The sequence below is a fragment of the Bicyclus anynana genome, chromosome 22 (genome assembly GCF_947172395.1).
Source record: "Bicyclus anynana chromosome 22, ilBicAnyn1.1, whole genome shotgun sequence".
Classification (NCBI taxonomy): Eukaryota; Metazoa; Arthropoda; class Insecta; order Lepidoptera; family Nymphalidae; genus Bicyclus; species Bicyclus anynana.
In genome coordinates this window covers 12,865,133-12,883,449 of record NC_069104.1, presented here as the reverse complement: position 1 = coordinate 12,883,449, position 18,317 = coordinate 12,865,133, and the positions used below count along the sequence as shown (strand labels likewise).

The 18,317-nt window shown below is 37.6% G+C and overlaps 1 protein-coding gene across 1 annotated transcript in view; it reads right to left on the bottom strand.

Moving 5' to 3' along the window:
* The window catches only part of LOC112049667 (hemicentin-2-like), a 172,016-nt gene that overhangs the window by 13,022 nt on the left and 140,677 nt on the right, over positions 1-18,317 (bottom strand). Inside the window, exons 6-12 of the mRNA XM_024087653.2 lie at positions 14,204-14,410; positions 12,778-12,923; positions 11,962-12,109; positions 10,193-10,323; positions 9,364-9,523; positions 8,692-8,853; positions 7,680-7,817 (exon numbers count right to left, since the gene is read on the bottom strand). Of these exons, the coding sequence (XP_023943421.1) occupies positions 7,680-7,817; positions 8,692-8,853; positions 9,364-9,523; positions 10,193-10,323; positions 11,962-12,109; positions 12,778-12,923; positions 14,204-14,410 (1,092 nt within the window). The remainder of the gene's footprint in view (positions 1-7,679; positions 7,818-8,691; positions 8,854-9,363; positions 9,524-10,192; positions 10,324-11,961; positions 12,110-12,777; positions 12,924-14,203; positions 14,411-18,317) is intronic.

Genomic DNA, 18,317 nt, shown 5'->3' with positions numbered 1-18,317 from the left:
GTTTCATTTAAAATCGGCATCCGGGCCAGTTAAAATATGTGCCGGACGCTAACCGTTATAAAATAAAACTAATAAAATAGCCGGAGCAATGTGCGCGAGAATTTTCAAAATGGCGGACTAAATCGCACGTTTTACAATTTATGGTCATGTGTGCGAGTGTGCGTACGCATGCGACATGTCGTTAGTCATTATGTTGTCACAACTTACGACAATATTATTGTTTAGTGATAAACTAAAAAAGAATAAACCTGGCTGAGTTTGTTGTGGGCTCTTCTCGGACTAAGGAGCGTTTGGAACCCTCGTAATTTTAATTTTAAGTTTTCGAATAATTATTATCACCATTATCTTAAGTTTAATATTGTCATTTGTGTAAGGCGCTGTCAATTTTAGATCAGGTTTTAACCGCGGGACTTCTTTCATGATAAGGACTCTACGGCAACTGTAACGGACGAAACAATAGAAATATTCGGCGAAAATGAGCTCTTCGGGACGTATATCGTTGGAAGGGATGTTGACAGTTGGATAATTCGTAACGAGCTGCATGTATTCAAACATCTGTCAATACTGACAGTTACTATTGAACGTTATATGTTCCATTGTTTGCCCGGCCCGTTTATTTTATTAAAACATCTACAAATAAAATATACAATTGCGTCGCTTACAGCAACCATTTATGGAATTTAGACTGTGGTGGGCTTTCGAAGGTAGCCTGTTTTAAGTCTCTAGATACTCAATTATCAAAGTATAAATCATTTAAGTCGACGTCGACTACAAATCTGTATCTACGCAACAACATTAGCCTAGATGACAGAAATTCAACTCGTAACTTCGCTCTACAGCCTTGGCGTCATTGACTCTTCAGTTAAGAGACTGTAACAAATCTAAAATCTAAAAGGTCACAGGTTTGATGCTTGATACAAGTTACGTCTAATTTTCTTTAAACTAAAATAAAATTGAATTTATTTGAATTTAATAATAAAAAAAACATAATCATCATTATTAACCTGTTTTCACGGCACACTATTTGGCCAGGCCTGCCCTGTCATAAGAAAGGGGATATAGACCTATTATGCTATTCCAATGTGGGTTGGCAGATCTTATCACAGTATAGGTACATAATGTAAAAATAATGTAACATAAAGTATTTTGCAGCGTGCGACAATTTTGTCGTGGGTTTGTGCTTACTCCGACGCTGTTTGTAAGCCGGGTCACTAAATTTTGAGCAACGTATAACAAATCTGCGAAATTAGGTTCTATGTTTTATCTTTTTGCCACTACGGGGCGTTGGGTGCGGTCGTATAGAGTTATATATGTTATGGTCAATTGTTAGAGCTTCGACGCTTTACGTTTGACCAATGGTCTGAGGAATTAACTCAAAATGTCAAACTCAAAACTCTTTCACCAATAGAAAGGTATGTCGGCGGAGCAGACTATATTTATATTTTTAATATTAATTTATTCGAATTGTCATAATTTGACAATGAATTTTAAATAGGTACTACTAATCTTATCATCTTAATATATAAATGCGAAAGGTAAAACCGCTGTAGTGATTCTTCATTCTTCATCTTTCCGATTTCTCAGAGACCAACTGTAGTGTATAGTGAGATTTACAGTGATTTACTGCTATTACAGTAATGACAAGGGACCTTACACCAACCAAACTTAAGAGTCAGTTAAATAAATATGAATTAGAATGTATTATAAGCCAACCTAAACCTAAACGTTCTAATATATAAACCTAAGGGTTATAATATACATAAATTAAGTATAGTAAAACCCTCCCACTTGAAAATTGTAACTTGGATCAGTTCCAATCAACACGTTATTTCGTTATCGTCTCACCCAATCGACTGGCGGCTTATGACTTTAGTTCCATCTCCTAATATATTTACGCTAAGGCGAGATTGAGACAAAATTAATGATTCTAAAGTCGCCCGATGCGTCCTTATTCCCGCCACGTTTTAAAATACGACTCCGCGCTTTTCGGGGAGGAGGGGGTAACGAGAAAACTTACACCAACTTTACTCTCTCCGATTCTCGATATGCTATCCGATTTGTTTTTTTTTAATTTGGTGATATTTGTACCCTTGAAATAAAAAAACAATTTTGAAAGAAATCCTTGAATATGAAATCTTCTTATAAGACGGAACTCCTGTAAAACATACTTATTTTTAACTAGCGACCCGCCTCGGCTTCGCACGGATGCAATGCTGATACTAAATACACTACAGAAAAGCTGTGAAAGTTGTATATAAAAACATAGCGACCCGCTCCGGCTTTGTATTATACATATAAACCATCCTCTTTAATTACTTTCTCTATTAAAAAAACCACATCAAAGTCCATTGCGTAGTTTTAAAGATTTAAGCATATATAGGGATTTAGAGAAAGCGACTTTGTTTTATATATGTGTGACTAGCGGACCCGGTCAAGCTTCGCTTTGAATCATTTCCTATTCCTACTCCTACCCTACTTTTACCCTACTCCTACCCTACCACTACCATACACCTACCCTACCATAACCTACTCAACCTGACCCCTACTTTAACCCTACTCAAAGTATCCTATATCCTTCTCCTGGTTCTAAGCTACTAACCGTACGTACCTTTTCACTAATTTTCAGCCAAATCGGTCCAGCCGTTCTTGAGTTATAAGTGTTGTAATAAACCCGATTTTCTGTATAATTTTAAACATTTAAACATAATTTTTTTTTAAAGTTATAATTGTATAAAATATTTTGACATTTTAAATGGAAAACCATATTTTTTTTGGAAGGCCCTTGAACCTCGGGTCATTGAGACAGCATAGAAAATACATCGCCATACGGTTTAATTAAGTTATAAATTAGCAATTAACAGCACTTTGATGTGCCCACTTCCGTGAGATAGCTGTTGATTAGCGCGTTGTAACGCTCGGCGTGTGCTAACTTACTGTTAATTAACTCTAAATATTGATTTTAGTTTTTAAAGTTAATTAACATTTTTTGAATTCCGTTCGAGTCGACTTTTAGCGCGAGAAAGAGAAAGTTTACACTCTGTGCAAAATAAATTCGTGTAATGAGATTAATTAATTCCGTTAACCATTTTAAAACTTTGAGTTATCCTTGTTTAAAAAAAGATGAAACTCTTATCACTAACTACCTCGTTGGCCTCTGTGGCTTTAGATAACAAGTTCTTGGGTTCGCGTCTTAAGTCGGGCTATGAAATACTGAGTAATTCTAAGATTTTTAAAGAGTAAAAAAATCAGTTACAATTCTCAGCCCAGAGTTGGGAAGTTGGTAGTGTTATACTCTCATGCCTCCGCGAGCACATTTAATCATGGTCGCTTTCATAATTATCTTTCACCTAACTCTTTAAAGACCATCTTAAGCCCGCCAACCTGCATTGCAGCGGCATGGTGGGTCATAGCTCCACATTCCTTGTCCTATAAGGAGGGAGGGCTGGTAGTGTAGTGATCATGTAATAGACCGTCAAAATAAGCCAATTACTAATGATTAACTTTGTAAAAACAGTTAATACTACAACATTAGGGGTCTTTTACATTCCGAACATAACACAAAGCTTGTAGAAAAAAAACAATATCCTTTATATATAATTCGTTCGTTAAACTTCGGCCCATAAACCAGTAGGTAGTAGACGCCGAAATTAAAATAAAAAAAAAAGTTTTTACGACGACATTCTTGAAGCCGGGCGCCATAAATCGCGTTTGCGAGTTGATTCGCAAACTTTCTGCGCGAGGCGGCCTCATCTAAATAAACCCGGGAAAATGAAAATGGAAGACGGAATTGGCTGAATTTGACAACTCTGATCAGAGAGGTGTTGGAACTGCGACCCTGCACTGCAAAACCGCAATGTTGATGGACCCCTCACTAGGGGTCTCAGTGATTATCGTTATTAATAGGCTTTACGGAATTCGAAAAATGCGTTTGTTATTGATTTTATGTTAACTATATTAGGTGTCTAACATAGCCACAGTTAATGAATAGGCCAGCTGATATGACTCCCGTATTGAGAACGAGAACAATCAATCATTTATGTGCATATAACTATACAAGATGACAAATTTAAATGTAGATACAATTCATCATCTTTATCAACCCATATTCGGCTCACTGTTGAGCACGAGACTCCTCTCGGAATAAGAGGGGTGGCCAATAGTCCACCACGCTGGCCCGATGCAGATCGGCAGACTTCACACACGTAGAGAATTAAGAAAATTCTCAGATATGCAGGTTTCCTTACGATGTATTTGCCTTTGACTGACGTGCAAGTTTTACAGTGTAGATTAAATACGAGGTTTTATAGTTGTAGAGACCTATGAACCGCGCCCTTCTGGGGAAGGTATTACCAGTGCTTATATCTACCAGATACCATGTTTTCCTTTTGGAGGTTAGCACTTTAGACTTTACAAAATTGTGACTTCATCCATTAGAAGGCTTTGAAACATCGCAGTAAAGTTACAAAAGCTATTAAAAGTACGCACAAAGGTGGGTAGGTATATAAAAATGTAAAACGTGCTTTTAAGCCGCCACTTTGAAAATTCCCGCGTACGTTTCCCGCCATTTTATTAATTTTATTTTTTAACGGCCTCGCTCCGGACTCCAGCCAATATTTTAAACCGGTTCCAGATTCGAAATTCAAATAAAATTTTCAATCGTTTGACCGGATTGGGCCAAATTAAATCATGGCTACAACGCTTTTTACGTGAAATTGAATAGAGTTTTACAATTTTTTAGAAAATTTGTCAATTTGTGAATGTTGTGTATTTTTATTCGTGTTTCCTGTTTTCACCTTTTAAACAGACCGTTGGTAAAGAGGTTTAAATATGCACTGTTTTGTAGGTCGCCACACTGTTATTATGGATAATGTTTCTTTCATAAATGCAAATGTAGCATTAATGCATATTTTGCATCGAACAACGATGTCATATTTTACTTGGAGACAAAATCGCTTCTCACTGTATTTTGAAATAGTTTCGTTTATTTTCAAATTTATTCAGTGAAATTCGTTAAATTTAAGTTTTATTTTACTTATGTTTACAAGCATTCTCGAAAAGTCAAATTACTGTTGGAAGTTTTTGATCGTGATTAGTATTTTATATAAAAGAAATTTAATATAGCGAAATGTTTTTTTTAAACACAAATTTATATGACAGACTTCAATAGTTTACATGAAATTCAGTTTTTTACAAACCCCGCGGAAAACATTTAAACATATTTTTCATCCCTGAATAATTCTGGGATAGAAGTAGCTTATATGGTGTTCAATAACCCTTCTCGATCTTTCAGTGAAAATCCCAATGAAATTGATTCAGTCGTACCAAAGTTTAGCCCGGACAAACACAAAGAGAGATAGACAAACGAAAATTTAATTTAAAAAACTTGGTTGTGTTTTGATTTTGTGTAAATAACCATAAGCACTTGAAACATTTTGAAATCCCAAACAGTTGCTTCATTATATTTATTTGTATACTCAATATGGAAGCTGCTTAATGAATTAAATATAATTTTATCTTAAAATCGTATGCCTGAAATTCAAACAATTCAAAATTCATTTATTACAAGTAGACTCAGTTTACAAGCACTTTTGAAACGTCAGTTGACTATTTGTAAATATTCTACCACCGGTTCGAAAGGCAGGTTCTGCTGAGAAGAACCGGCAAGAAACTCAACAGTTGCTGTTTTAAAAAAGATACAGTATTATAATTTGCAATTATTGATAACAACATTACAATTTCTTATAGTTTTACTTCCTGTGTGAAGGTGCCAGCTGATCCAATGGCCTCCAAGCGCCTCTATCATCCTGCTGTTCGTTATTTGCTTAGTTATCGAAACGGCACGAATATGCCCCGTACATTTCACACTCGACGTTACAGACGTTACAAACCCGTTACAGCCTAGCCAACAGGTGTCCTAGATCTAGATCTATCTAAATTACGAGTTTTAATGGTCGGGTCAGACCCTGCTTTCTCCAAGGCTTTAGGTTCGATTACAACAACTAGAAAACTTATTTGTATGATGAGCATGAATGTTTTCGAGTGGAAGGGTGAAGTTATTAAAACACAAACGTACTTTTTTTAAATATTTGTTTGTCTGTTAGTCCAAGCTAATATTTGAAATGGTTTAATGAGACTTTCATTGGAAAATAGAGGAGGTTATTTAGCACCTCCTTTTTTCCTGAAGTTTCTCAGAGATTGGGTTAGAACCCAAATTCATTACAAATAAGCCCCCATTCGCACGTGCGGTTTTTTTAACGGGCGTTAAAAAAGCGTTTATATAAAGTTTGAAATTAAATGAAGGTCTATTTCCAACGCCCAAAATTGAAAATGCACCACTGCTCGAATAAAAGCGTCGCGTTTTTAAAATACTGACGTGTGAACATATACTTGTTAATGCATTTGTTCTATTTGAACTCTTTTTTTCCATCCGTTAAAAAGCGCTCGTGCAAACGGGGGCTAACACACAATCTACGTTTACTGAGAGATGGATATAAGAAGTGTAATGTCAATATATATTTATTAAAGCTTGCGAAAGTCATAAATATCACATGTTTTAAATAAAAATAACAATTAAAAAAAGAAATTCCTCAAAAACTCCAAAAAGTCAGGAAAAAGATTTAAATTGCCGTCGACCGATAAAGTTGAACGGAAAGTCGGAAAACGCCATGAGAAAACTCTTTTACGGCTGTGTTTATTGCTTGTTTTACCCGACTTTCAAACAAAAGAGGTTCGAAATGTTTACAACACTTTACTACTTTCCAGTATGTTTGACGCTGCAAAATATTGACTTCTTTTCAAAGAGCGAGAGTCTCGAGTGCCACACCTTTGTATTTTATAAAAGCTGAAAGTTTGCCATTCCAATTATGGCTACCATGGTGTTTCATGGCTTTGGGAGATTCACACCTACAACCACCTAATTGTAGAGCGACTAACTTGTTGTTGTTGTTGTTGTAAGTTATCTTTGAAGACACGAGCTGTCAATGTCAAAGTCAATAAATTAATGAGATGTTATTATCAAATATAATTATTAACATAATTTGATTAGATGTGTCAAGTTAGATAATGCCATTAATTTTATGTCAAAGGGATATGAATTATTGCCCACCTGTAACAAGTAATTTATCAGATTTATCAAATGTAGTAATTTTTGAAAATTAGCTTCATTAGTTCTCCTTGATTGTTTTATTTTAAGGCGAATTTTCAGCTCTGTATCATTTGTATAATTTGAGCCCAAGTTTGTATGGAGACTGGATATTGGAAAACGTATAGTAACCTCGACTAAGTAAATGTTTTTTAGCAATGTGTTAAAAACATTTACTTAGTCGAGGTTACTACAACATTGATGAGTTCCTTAAAGATAAAAACGCTTGGAGGCCATTGGATCAGCTTCCACCTTCACACAAAAAGTAAAACTGTAAGAAATTGTAATGTTATCATCAATTGTAAATTATAATACTGTATGATTTCTTAAAAAGAGCAACTGTTGAGTTTCTTGCCGGTTTCTTCTCAGCAGAACCTGCCTTCCGAACCGGTGATAGAATCTTTACAAATAATCAACTGACGTGTCAAAAGTGCTTGTAAACTGAGCGTACTTAAAATGAATGATTTTTGATTTTGATTTTGATTTTCGAACAGCTAAATAAAACTGTTTAAAAAACTGTACTAAAGTGGTATCATACCAGCAGGCACGATCTGGAAGACGCACGGCTTCTTCTGTCGCCCCACAGCGTTGGTGGCGCGACACAGCAGCGCGCCGTAGTCGCGCTCGCTGGCGGCGCGGTACCGGAGCTCGCTGGAGGTGCCGCCCGTCGACACTGCTGCTGGAGCAAACTACTGTCAAACTACTGTCACAGTGGTCACTGGCGCAGATACTAACACTGCTGCTAGTGCAAACTACTGTCACAGTGACCACTGGCAAAGATACTATAGTAGGGGAGCCCGGGATGCCAAATTTGCAGTTACTCGAGCGTCATTGAGATCGATTACATTTGGTAGATTAAATTATAGGAAGAATAAATGGTTATTTACTTTTTCCGCTTTTAGCGGTGGAAAAAAAAACTACAGACTTTAAAAACAATTTTTATTACTTTGGCTTACTGAAATTGACTCAGGGAGTAAAAGTACCATGGGAAAAGCCAGGAGGGAGAGCTGAAGTAGCTAGTGTAGTCTAAAGCACATAGCATACTATGAATAATTGAAGAGGTCAAAACCATCTTAGCGCGATACAATTTTATCTCAAACTACTAGTAGCGCCATTTAGTATACGAATCGCCAACCACATTTATACAACACTAATCTATGGTGACCAGTTTCACGGGGCGTCCTGCTACTGAAGTAGCAAACTACTGTCGAAATACTGTACGGCGACTTATATCATACCACTCGTAGGTACTATATGACCAATCTATGGTAACCATTTTTAGGGTGCATCTAATTAGGTTGGAATCATCTTAATTCTTATTCGCCTATATTTAGAAGAGATTTAATGAAATTAAAGAGACTAACATAATCTGATTTCTTTATTATCTGTTAATTTCATCATCATCATTATTAGCTGATGGACGTCCATTGCTGGACATAGGACATGATTCGAACGAAGCTTAGGTGTACTAAGTCGTTGGTGGGTTGATGTTAGTGTATTCTGGGCCTGTGTCCTGATGACTGTTGGAGGTTGGTTGTTAAGTGACTGACCGTATCTCGCAGGGGACACTTGGAAGCTCTCGCCACTGTTGTTGAACTGCCAGTAGAAGGCCACGTCGGCGGGGTCCGCGCTGACGGTGCAGCGCACACGCAGGGGCTCGTCCAGCCGCGCGCCGATCACCTGCGGCGTCAGCTGCGCGCACAGCGGGGCGACTGTTGGACATGCTGCTTGTTATAAGATCCGTATTGGAAACAATCTTCTCGCATCTGTTTAATGTATAAAACGTAAAAATGATATGAAAGTAAGTTTAGTACGTTAAAAAATATTGACTAAAAATTTCCTCGTTAAACTATTATTGACCATTATTAATAATAGTTTATTAGAATTGTCAAAGTAATTCAGCGGGCAATGGTGCGACTTATGCTTGGAGTTTCTCTGCGTGATCGATTTGGAAATCCGAACTTAAAGGACATTAATATAAATAAGATAAAGAAATGGTCCAAGTATAGATCCTTGAGGGACCCCTACTATTAGTTAATCTATGTTATTTCCTGATGATGTAGCTTTCTATTAGTGAAAAACTATTTGAAATCGCTTCAGTAGTTGAGTAGTCAGTCAGTAGTAGTTGAGATTATTCGTCTCATACGAAAATACAAATATTTCCTTTTTATAATATTAGTATTGAAGTATAGATACAATCTTGAAAAGTGATTACAACTTACATTGAACTCGTAAATATACAGCTTGGCTACTAGATTCTCCTATTTGGTTGGCAGCCCTGCAAGCGTACAGACCACCGTCCTTCTTGGTCACCTTCTGCAGCACCAGCGACTTGGTGCTGATGAAGACTCCTGAAGACATGTTCTGTGTTACGAGCTGATCCTGTGGGAATGAAATATTTAAAAATCACTACATGATGTAAAAAACCGCCATGTTTATCTGTCAAACATAAATAAATTTTATTATTATTATTATTATTTTCAGAGTAATTACATTAAATTAAGCATATAGTAGTGCAACAGAGTTGACGACCTCCTATTTATACCTTGTATAAATCTGAGTAATCCTTGTTTAGATTGCCAATTTGCAAAAAAAGAAAAACATTGTTTTGAAGCTAGAAGGGTCAAGGTTCATTGTTAGTGTATTATTAAAAAGTAATGGCTTCGTTTGAATTTAAAGAAACTGCATTTCTTCCACTTGATAAGTATAGACTAGCCTGCAATTTCGCGTGAAATTTAGTTTTTTCAAATCCCGCGGTAACCACGGATTTATCTTAGATAAAAATGAGCGTTCTGCGAAATGAATGTTGCTCAATGACCTTCTCTATCTTCCAGTGAAAGTATCATAATTCAGTTCAGCCGTTCTAAAAAACCCGGACATACAGACAAACAGACAAAAATTTAAAAAAAGCTTGAGTGTTTTAATATCGTGTAAATAACTATACGCTCTTGAGAAAACATAGTTATCTTGTAATCACAGACAGGTACTTCAATATTATTTATATATGTATTGATAATATGGGTAGTCGTAAAACAAAATTAACTCACTCACGTTATGGTACCATGAGATGCGGTGCTCCTTGGGGTTCGCTCTGATGTTGCACTCGAAGTAGACATCGTCGCCTTCCTTTATGTCGTTTGGGTTCAACGTGCTGCCTAGCGACATGGTCAGCACGGGCCTGTCTGCGGAAATAGGTCTTGACTTAATAAACTTAAGGTATAGTTCTCCTTACATAAATCTAGGAAGTAAATCAGTCCAAACTGTTCTAAAACCAACTTCCAACCATCTATACAAAGTTGTTCGCAGTTTATAACTCCGAATAGGGAACTTAAAGTCAGTATTGGGCAGTCATTTGCCCATACTTTTATACAGAACTGCAAATTTATGTTGATTCGTAAATGATTAAAGAAAATTTCTTTTACAGAAATTGCAGCCAAAACGCCATCACTAAAATCTAATAGATACTCGCATTTGTAGAATATTGTCATCATCATTATCAACCTACTAAACTGCCCACTATATGGCCAGGCCTCCCTCCTTATAGGAGAGGGGATATAGAATGCGGGTTGACGGGTCACAAGTAAGTAAAAAAAACGTTCGTTGTCCTTATTTTTGTATGTAAATTTGCTATTTAACCCAAAATTAATGTATGAGGCCTTTAGAAAAAAAATGCCCTTTCTTTTAGAAAACTAATTTAAAAGAGAGAATGTCACAAGTTTATTGCCCAAGGTTTTGTTACAAGGGTTTGAATATTGGCAAAGATGATTGCGTCCGATAACGTCCAATAGCGTCCGTCGACGTCCGTGCGTCCAGCTATCGCGTCTATCTCACGTACGCGCTGTAGTTCGTAGCAAATTGTGACTATTGCTGATAAGAACCCTTTACCCTTTTCAGATCTTTAATGGGGTTGGAAATCTAAGACCATAACCGTAAGTTTGAATTAAGATTACGATATGACAAAGTGTCGCTTCGCTTGGTACGAAATATGCAGAACAAATTTCCAAATTATTTTTTAAGTAAAGTTTCTTATTGTATTATTTCTCAATATGAAAAAGAAACCGTAATAGGAAATCTAAGATAATGGGCCTGATAACTGAGAAAAGTCTAAGTGTCGTTAGACTTGACTGAGTTTAAATCCATCAAACAGCTATTGAGGCTGTAGAGGATGATGAAGATCGTGTTCAAGGAAATACCGAAGATGGAAACAGGTTTCACAAATTGTAGGCGCATGGTCTGAAAAACGCTTGTGAAACAACTGGTGGTGAGAGTACATTAACAAGCGTCCAGTAGAGATGATATTCGCTTCCGCGACTTGTATCAAGTTTTTGTCGTCATGATAAAAGTGTTTTCTTAAATCTGATCAAAGAAATTGGTATTGGGACAGCCTCAGTTCCCCCAGGTAACAAATATCTGATGGCTCTGTTGACAAGACAAAGATTTTCAGAAGCTAAATCCAAATTGGAATTCATTCGAAATATTGGCACCACGCTTTTGGAAATGGGAATGGGAGACTTATTCGTAGGTGTGATTGTTAGGAGCTGATCATTTTAGGGGAAAAGTTTTCTTTTCATTTGGTTTCTCTGTATGATTTAATAGCCAATTCTTGCCCTAATTTAGAATTGGTACAGGGAGAATCTTGGTTCATTGATCGAGACAGTTTCGGCGTATAAAAGGCGTGCGTACCTATGCAGGCCTTTTATAGAGAGCGTCATTCGTACTTTCGTTCAAATTCTACGATTTTCTGAATACACAGCTAGAGAATGCAGCAGATGATGCCGTTGCCTACGATGTTGAACTCGCTGTGCTGGAGTAGAACTTACAAACGACGCTCATCTTGAAGGAGTCCTCCAACGCTACGCGGAGGATGGGGTTGTCGGCGCGGCAGCGGATGGCGGCGCCGTCATCTTCGGGCTGCGGCAGCATCGTCAGCCTGCTCAGCGTCGACGTCTCGTTGCTGAACTCACTGTGCTGCAGGAATTTGCGGCTTAAGATTTATTCTAGACAACCCCAATATATATATTAAGTACTCCGAAGTATGATTGATGTATTTCTAAATGCCTAAGACGAATAGAACTTTTTTTTAAGAATCTATGGAATAGACTATGTGGATGTTTGCTAATCGTATATTCGGCTGTCATAATTTATGCGTCTTACAGATTTCATCTTCTCATAGGATGAAATTTTATTTCGTAAAGGTGATTTTTAAAAGACCAAATTTTTGTCTTCTTGCAGTAGAAACTGCTTTTGAAACTAGTAGTAGAGTATATGCAGACACAAAAAAACAGAAGTAGTTTCTAAACTACTACTTGAAATAAAATACTTGAAGTCGCTCTGAAACTCAATTCATAACCATGTTCTCTTATTGTATAAGATAAAAGCTGATTCCTTCCAAACATTTTTGTTTTCATCAATCGTACAGGAAACTTGACTTAATAAATGTGTTTCAGCTCAATGTAAAAGAATAGCATATCTTGCCTAAAAGTTGTCAACTTAGAATATTATTTACTGCCAGGGGTTTCCAGAATTTTTAATTAGCTATTTTTAGTATTCCTTAATGATATCAGTTTTGTTCTGCTCTATTGTTGTGCTGTGGCTGTACGCAAAATTAACTTAATGCGAAGTGAGCTCAAAGTTACCTTTCCTCTTGTGTATTTCCTATTCTCCCTGAACCAGGTGACGATCGCTGCTGGCCGGCTGCCGTGGGTCACACAGACCAGCGTGACCTCGGTGTCGGCTGACAGTTGGCCGGGCTTGTCCACTATTGACACTGAAGTGGGACGTACTGTATGCAACAAGGGAGAAAACAAATCATCATCAGCTGATAGGCGTCCACACCGGCTCGTGTAAATCAGCATGTCATTAAAACTTCCCATACATACATACCACTATGAATTTCTGTTTTAGGTAGACTCATAAGACAGCTAGGTAGACTCATTATATACAAGAGATGCAGGGAGTCGCATAAGGTGTTGTGTGAAATTCTAAGCATCACAGTACTGAGACGCTTGTGGCCAGCGACTCTGTACGATACGTAGAGTAGGGGTAGGTCAGAAGTAGGGTAGGGGTAGGGTAGAGATATGGTAGAAGTAGGGTAGTTGTAGTTTGGGAGTAGGGTAGGTAAGGGTATGGAAGAAGTGCACAAAAGTAAAAGCGAAGCTTGACCGGGTTCGATAGTAATAAATAAGAATTCAAGGGAAAAGTTTCTAGTACCTCCTAAGATACGAGAAGTAATAGAAATTAATCGTCACCCGAATTTTAATCGTGATCATGGATTGCTGCCGATAGCTGGAACCGTTATTTCATTAATTGTCACAAATAACAAACTTGGAACAAGATAGTGTTAGTTTGGTTTGCTAACAAGAAGACGGGTCCGATGAAGATGACATTCATGAACCATCGGAGAGTGTAACGGAACCCCTCCCACCCCTCAGCCTCTCTACCAATGCGCGCTGGGAGCGGTGACGCGCGCCGCAGCGTCGCAGTTTGGACTGTGCCTAGTTCGAAACAAGTTGGGCTAACTCGTACTCCGAGTTTTATTATAAACTAGCGGACGTCCGCGACTTCGTCTGCGGGAAACCCTACTACTACCCCTACCCCTACCCTACTCAACCCTACCTTACCCCTACCCTACCCCAACCCTGTATGAAGAATAATTGTACCAAGTTTTGTTAACATCCGTCGAGTAGTTTTTGTTTCTATAACGAACATACCACGCCACTGAAGCTTAAAAAATGGAGTAAGTTCTCCCGTTATCCCAACATTTCCCGTCACTGCTCTGCTCCTATTGATGGTAGCGTGATGAAAAGTATACTACAATCTGCCCAGGAGTATGAAGAATAATTGTACCAAGTTTCGTTAAAATCCGTCGAGTAGTTTTTGTTTCTATAAAGAACATACAGACAGACAGACAAAAATTTTACTGATTGCATTTTTGGCATCAGTATCGATCACTAATCACCCCCTGATAGTTATTTTGGAAATATATTTCATGTACAGAATTGACCTCTCTACATATTTATTATAAGTGTAAGTATAGATTAATAAGAATTAAGACATACGTACAGTTCATTTCAACTCTAGCCGTCCGTTCATGTGGACTCAGTAGCGGCGTGTTGGTGGCCTGACACTTGACGCTGGTGTTGAGCCAGCTGCGCTCGGCGCCGGTGACGCTGATGCGGCTGATGATGAGCTTGCCGTCGCTCCTCAGCACCGTGTGCTCTTCCAGAGGCTTGTTGTTGATGAGCCAGGAGAGACTGGGTTGAGGGCGACCTGGTGACAAATTAACGATTAATATTTTTGTTTTTATTATTTTATCCTGGCTATTTTATAACCCATCCAATTTACCGGCAAGGGCCTCTTCAAAACCCTTCCATAATTTTGGATTTTCTGTCATTTGATGATATGATGATAAAGGGTCCACATATTCCACTAGACAAACTAGGTGACAAACGATTCATTTGCTTTATTATTGCTGGAATTAAGTTTTTTAGGTAGAAATCAGCACTTAATGCGTAAAAGTACCAGGGCTACAGAGTATTGAAGCCATGACTGTTTTACTGAAAAGAGGCCTTGAAATGTAGACTAGTATTAAATAATAAAATCCCTGGCAATTATTATTATCTTAAGTAAAACGAAGACTTATTACGAAAATCCTTTTCATTTAAAGTGGGTGAGAAAGGAATACTACATTTCAATTCCAAACAGCCTTCTTAGTAGTTATTCTTAGTTGCTGCGCGAAAGACTAACTAACACACACATACAAATGCAAACTTGCATCTGTATAATATTATACCATTACCATTTATTTACATTTTCCGTGTATCCAAATTCTATGGAGTTCCACAAAATACCGTTTATATTCAATAATAAAGCTTTATAAAAATAAAAGTAAAATAAGAATGAATTGACAAAGCAGTGGAGAGCGTCAAGAAAATATAAAAAGGAAAGAAAAGTCTCAAATCGTTTCTGAACGGTTTCCTTGTACCCAATATGGCGGAGACCCAAAGCGGTTGAGATAATATTTAGTCGGAAAAGCCGAGGAAAAGTTGCGCGGGGAAATGTCGTTTTCCGGAAATCCGGCATGACAGTGTGTTTTACAAAGTGAGGTGTTGTTTATGGAATAGGTATTTTTCTTTTATTTTATATCGTTTATTCTATTTATTTTTTCATTTTATTTTTATTATAGTCTAAGATAGAAGCATACTTCCTTGGAAGATATACAAATGACGCTTTCTACGCATCACACCGGAATGCTAAATCGCTTGGCGTTAGTAGTATTTATTTATTATTTGGACCACCTACAAAATTATATGTACACATAATCAAATAAAATTAAAAACTAGGGTAACACATATAACTTTACTTAAAGTGTTGTAGCTCGCACTAACATTTAAAAATTAAGTGTTGAAAAAAATAAAAAAGAATTTTACATAAAAAACAAATTAACAAACAGAAAAAGACAAAAAAAAAACAACAATAAAAACAAATAATTAATACATACGTACGGTGTGACTCTATTCAGATTATCTTGCAGTAAATCTACATCATTGCTTTCGGTGATCTTTCTAACAAATTTTAAATCATCGGTAAAGATAAAATATTTTGAGTTCTGGAAGCAGTTTGTAACGTCATTTATGAAGATGTTGAATAACAGAGGTCCCAAGATTGAACCCTGAGGGACTCCTGAATGCGAAGACTAGCCACGATTGAAGTTCACCAATGACCCGAGTCAAAATCGAGAATTCAACCCAGGACCTCTTTCTAAAACCACAGCATTACCATGTGCACCAGACAGTTCGTCAAATATGAAAAGACTAGTTGACGCCGCGTGGTTTTACCCGCGTGGTTCCCGTTCCCGAAGGAATACATGAATAATATATAGCTTATAGCCTTTCTCGATAAATGGGCTATCTAAAACAGAAAGAATTTTTCAAATCGGATCAGTAGTTCCTGAGATTAGCGCGTTCAATCAATCAAACAAACAAACTCTTCAGCTTTATAATATTAGTGTAGATTATCATAAATATACTCAGAGGCACAATTATCCGCCTTCTTTAATATGACGCGAGTAATTAAAGTGGGCGGAAAATTGTGCCTCTGAGTATATAACAAAATTCATATTATTTATTATGTAACATCAGGATCTTGAATATAACAACAGAAATCTTGGTCTTCAAACAGGCGTAGGTGAAGTCGAGCATCGCCTACGAGGTACTAAGGGGCCTCTATTTGGCGCGGGAAACGTTTTATATACATTTCGCAAATTAATTAGTATAAGTAGGCTTAGTTTACAAGCACTCTTGAGATGTCAAGATTGACTATTTGTAGATTCTTTAAGTACCGCCAGTTAGGAAGGGTTCTGCTGAGTAGAGCAGGCAATAAACTCAAGATGATGATTGCTCTTTTATAATAATCCTTTTTAAACAATAATGAAGGTCCAAGTCAAATGTATATTCTAAGCAACCTACAATATATTTTTAACGTTCTAGATCTACTACATAAAAATAAGTCGAGATTTCCTTCCTGACGCTATAACTCCAGAACGCACGAACCGATTTCCATGGTTTTGCATTCGTTTGAAAGGTCTCGGGCTCCATGTAGTTTATAGCAAAGAAAATTCAGGAAAAATTTCAGGGTAGGGTTAGGGTAGGGTAGGGTAGGGTAGGAGTAGGGTAGGGGTAGGGTAGAGGTAATTGAAAGTTTACATCGAGTTTCACGCGGACGAAGTTGCGGGTGTCCGCTAGTTTGATATAAAATACTTTTCAACCAATAAACAGATGGGATGTTTCTAATATTAATATAAAACTTCTATAGCCGCACGTAAAACCGATTTCTGGCGTGGCGACGCATGCCGTGGCGACGCGTCACCACGCTATATGATGGTATATAATTATATATACAGTCTATATGCAATAGTGTGTACGGTGTGGCGACGCGTCGTGCGCAATGGACTGTGCGATTCTCTCCCACTGTTCTTTTCTGCATATTACTTTTACAAAATAATGTCGACGTTTCACATCTGCCAGGCTATCCGTGACGGCTCACATTTTTTTTATCATAAACGATGGCTATTGTAGATTATTTATTAGTCCCAGATATTTTCGCCTTTAAACTAAAACAGTGATATTGTACTACTGGAATTTCCACGAAGAAGCACTTTCGTAATAGCTGTATACTAAAAATACCTTAATTAATTTATATTTACTCTTAGTTATGAGAAATCTTTAATATAAATTGCTGGTAACTCGACCAAAGCAATGATAGCTCCTTTAGAATTTAGTGGACTAAATTTATAATCTAGAAAATAAGTTTGTAATTCAGAAAATGTTGTAGGCACAGAATTGTTAACATACTTCCAAAAAGTTTCAGCAAGTTTGAGTTTAAATTCCCAACTCATTCCTTTCCCTTGATTTATTCATATCCCTTTATAGTCGTTGGGAGATTATGATGGTTTTTACCAGGAGTCAGGATATTTTAGTACAATCTCATATAGTCTGGAATTCGATTCCTGTCAAAAGTCATCATCATCATGTCAGTCGATGGACGTCTACTGCAAGACAAAGGCCTTTTGTAGGGACTTCCAAACATCACGACACTGAGCCACCTGTATCCAACAAATCTTTGCAACCCGCTTGATGTCGTCAGTCCACCTGGTGGGGGAGTCGACTTACAGTGTGCTTTCTAGTGCGGGGTCGCCATTGCAGCACCTTGGGACCCCAACATCCATTCGAACTATGTGCCCCGCCTATTGCCACTTCAGCTTCGCAACTCGTTGAGCTATGTCGATGACTTTGGTTCTTCTGCGGATTTCCTTATTTCTGATTCGATCACGCAAAGATACTCCTATCATAGCTCGTTCCATCGCCCGCTGTGTTAATCTTTACACGTAAGCCCTTGACTACAATCTCACCTGATGGTAGGTAAGTGATGATGCAATCTGAGATAGAAGCGGGCTAACTTATTAGGAGGAGGATGAAATCCACAACCCCTTTCGGTTTCTACACGACATCGTACCGGAACGCTAAATCGCTTGGCGGTACCTACGTCTTTGTTGGTAGGATGTTAACTAGCCACAGCCGAAGCCTCCCACCAGCCAGACCTGGACAAATTAAGAAAATCTCAATCGGCCCAGCCGGGATCGAACCCAGACCTCCGTCATGTTAATCCAATGTGCATA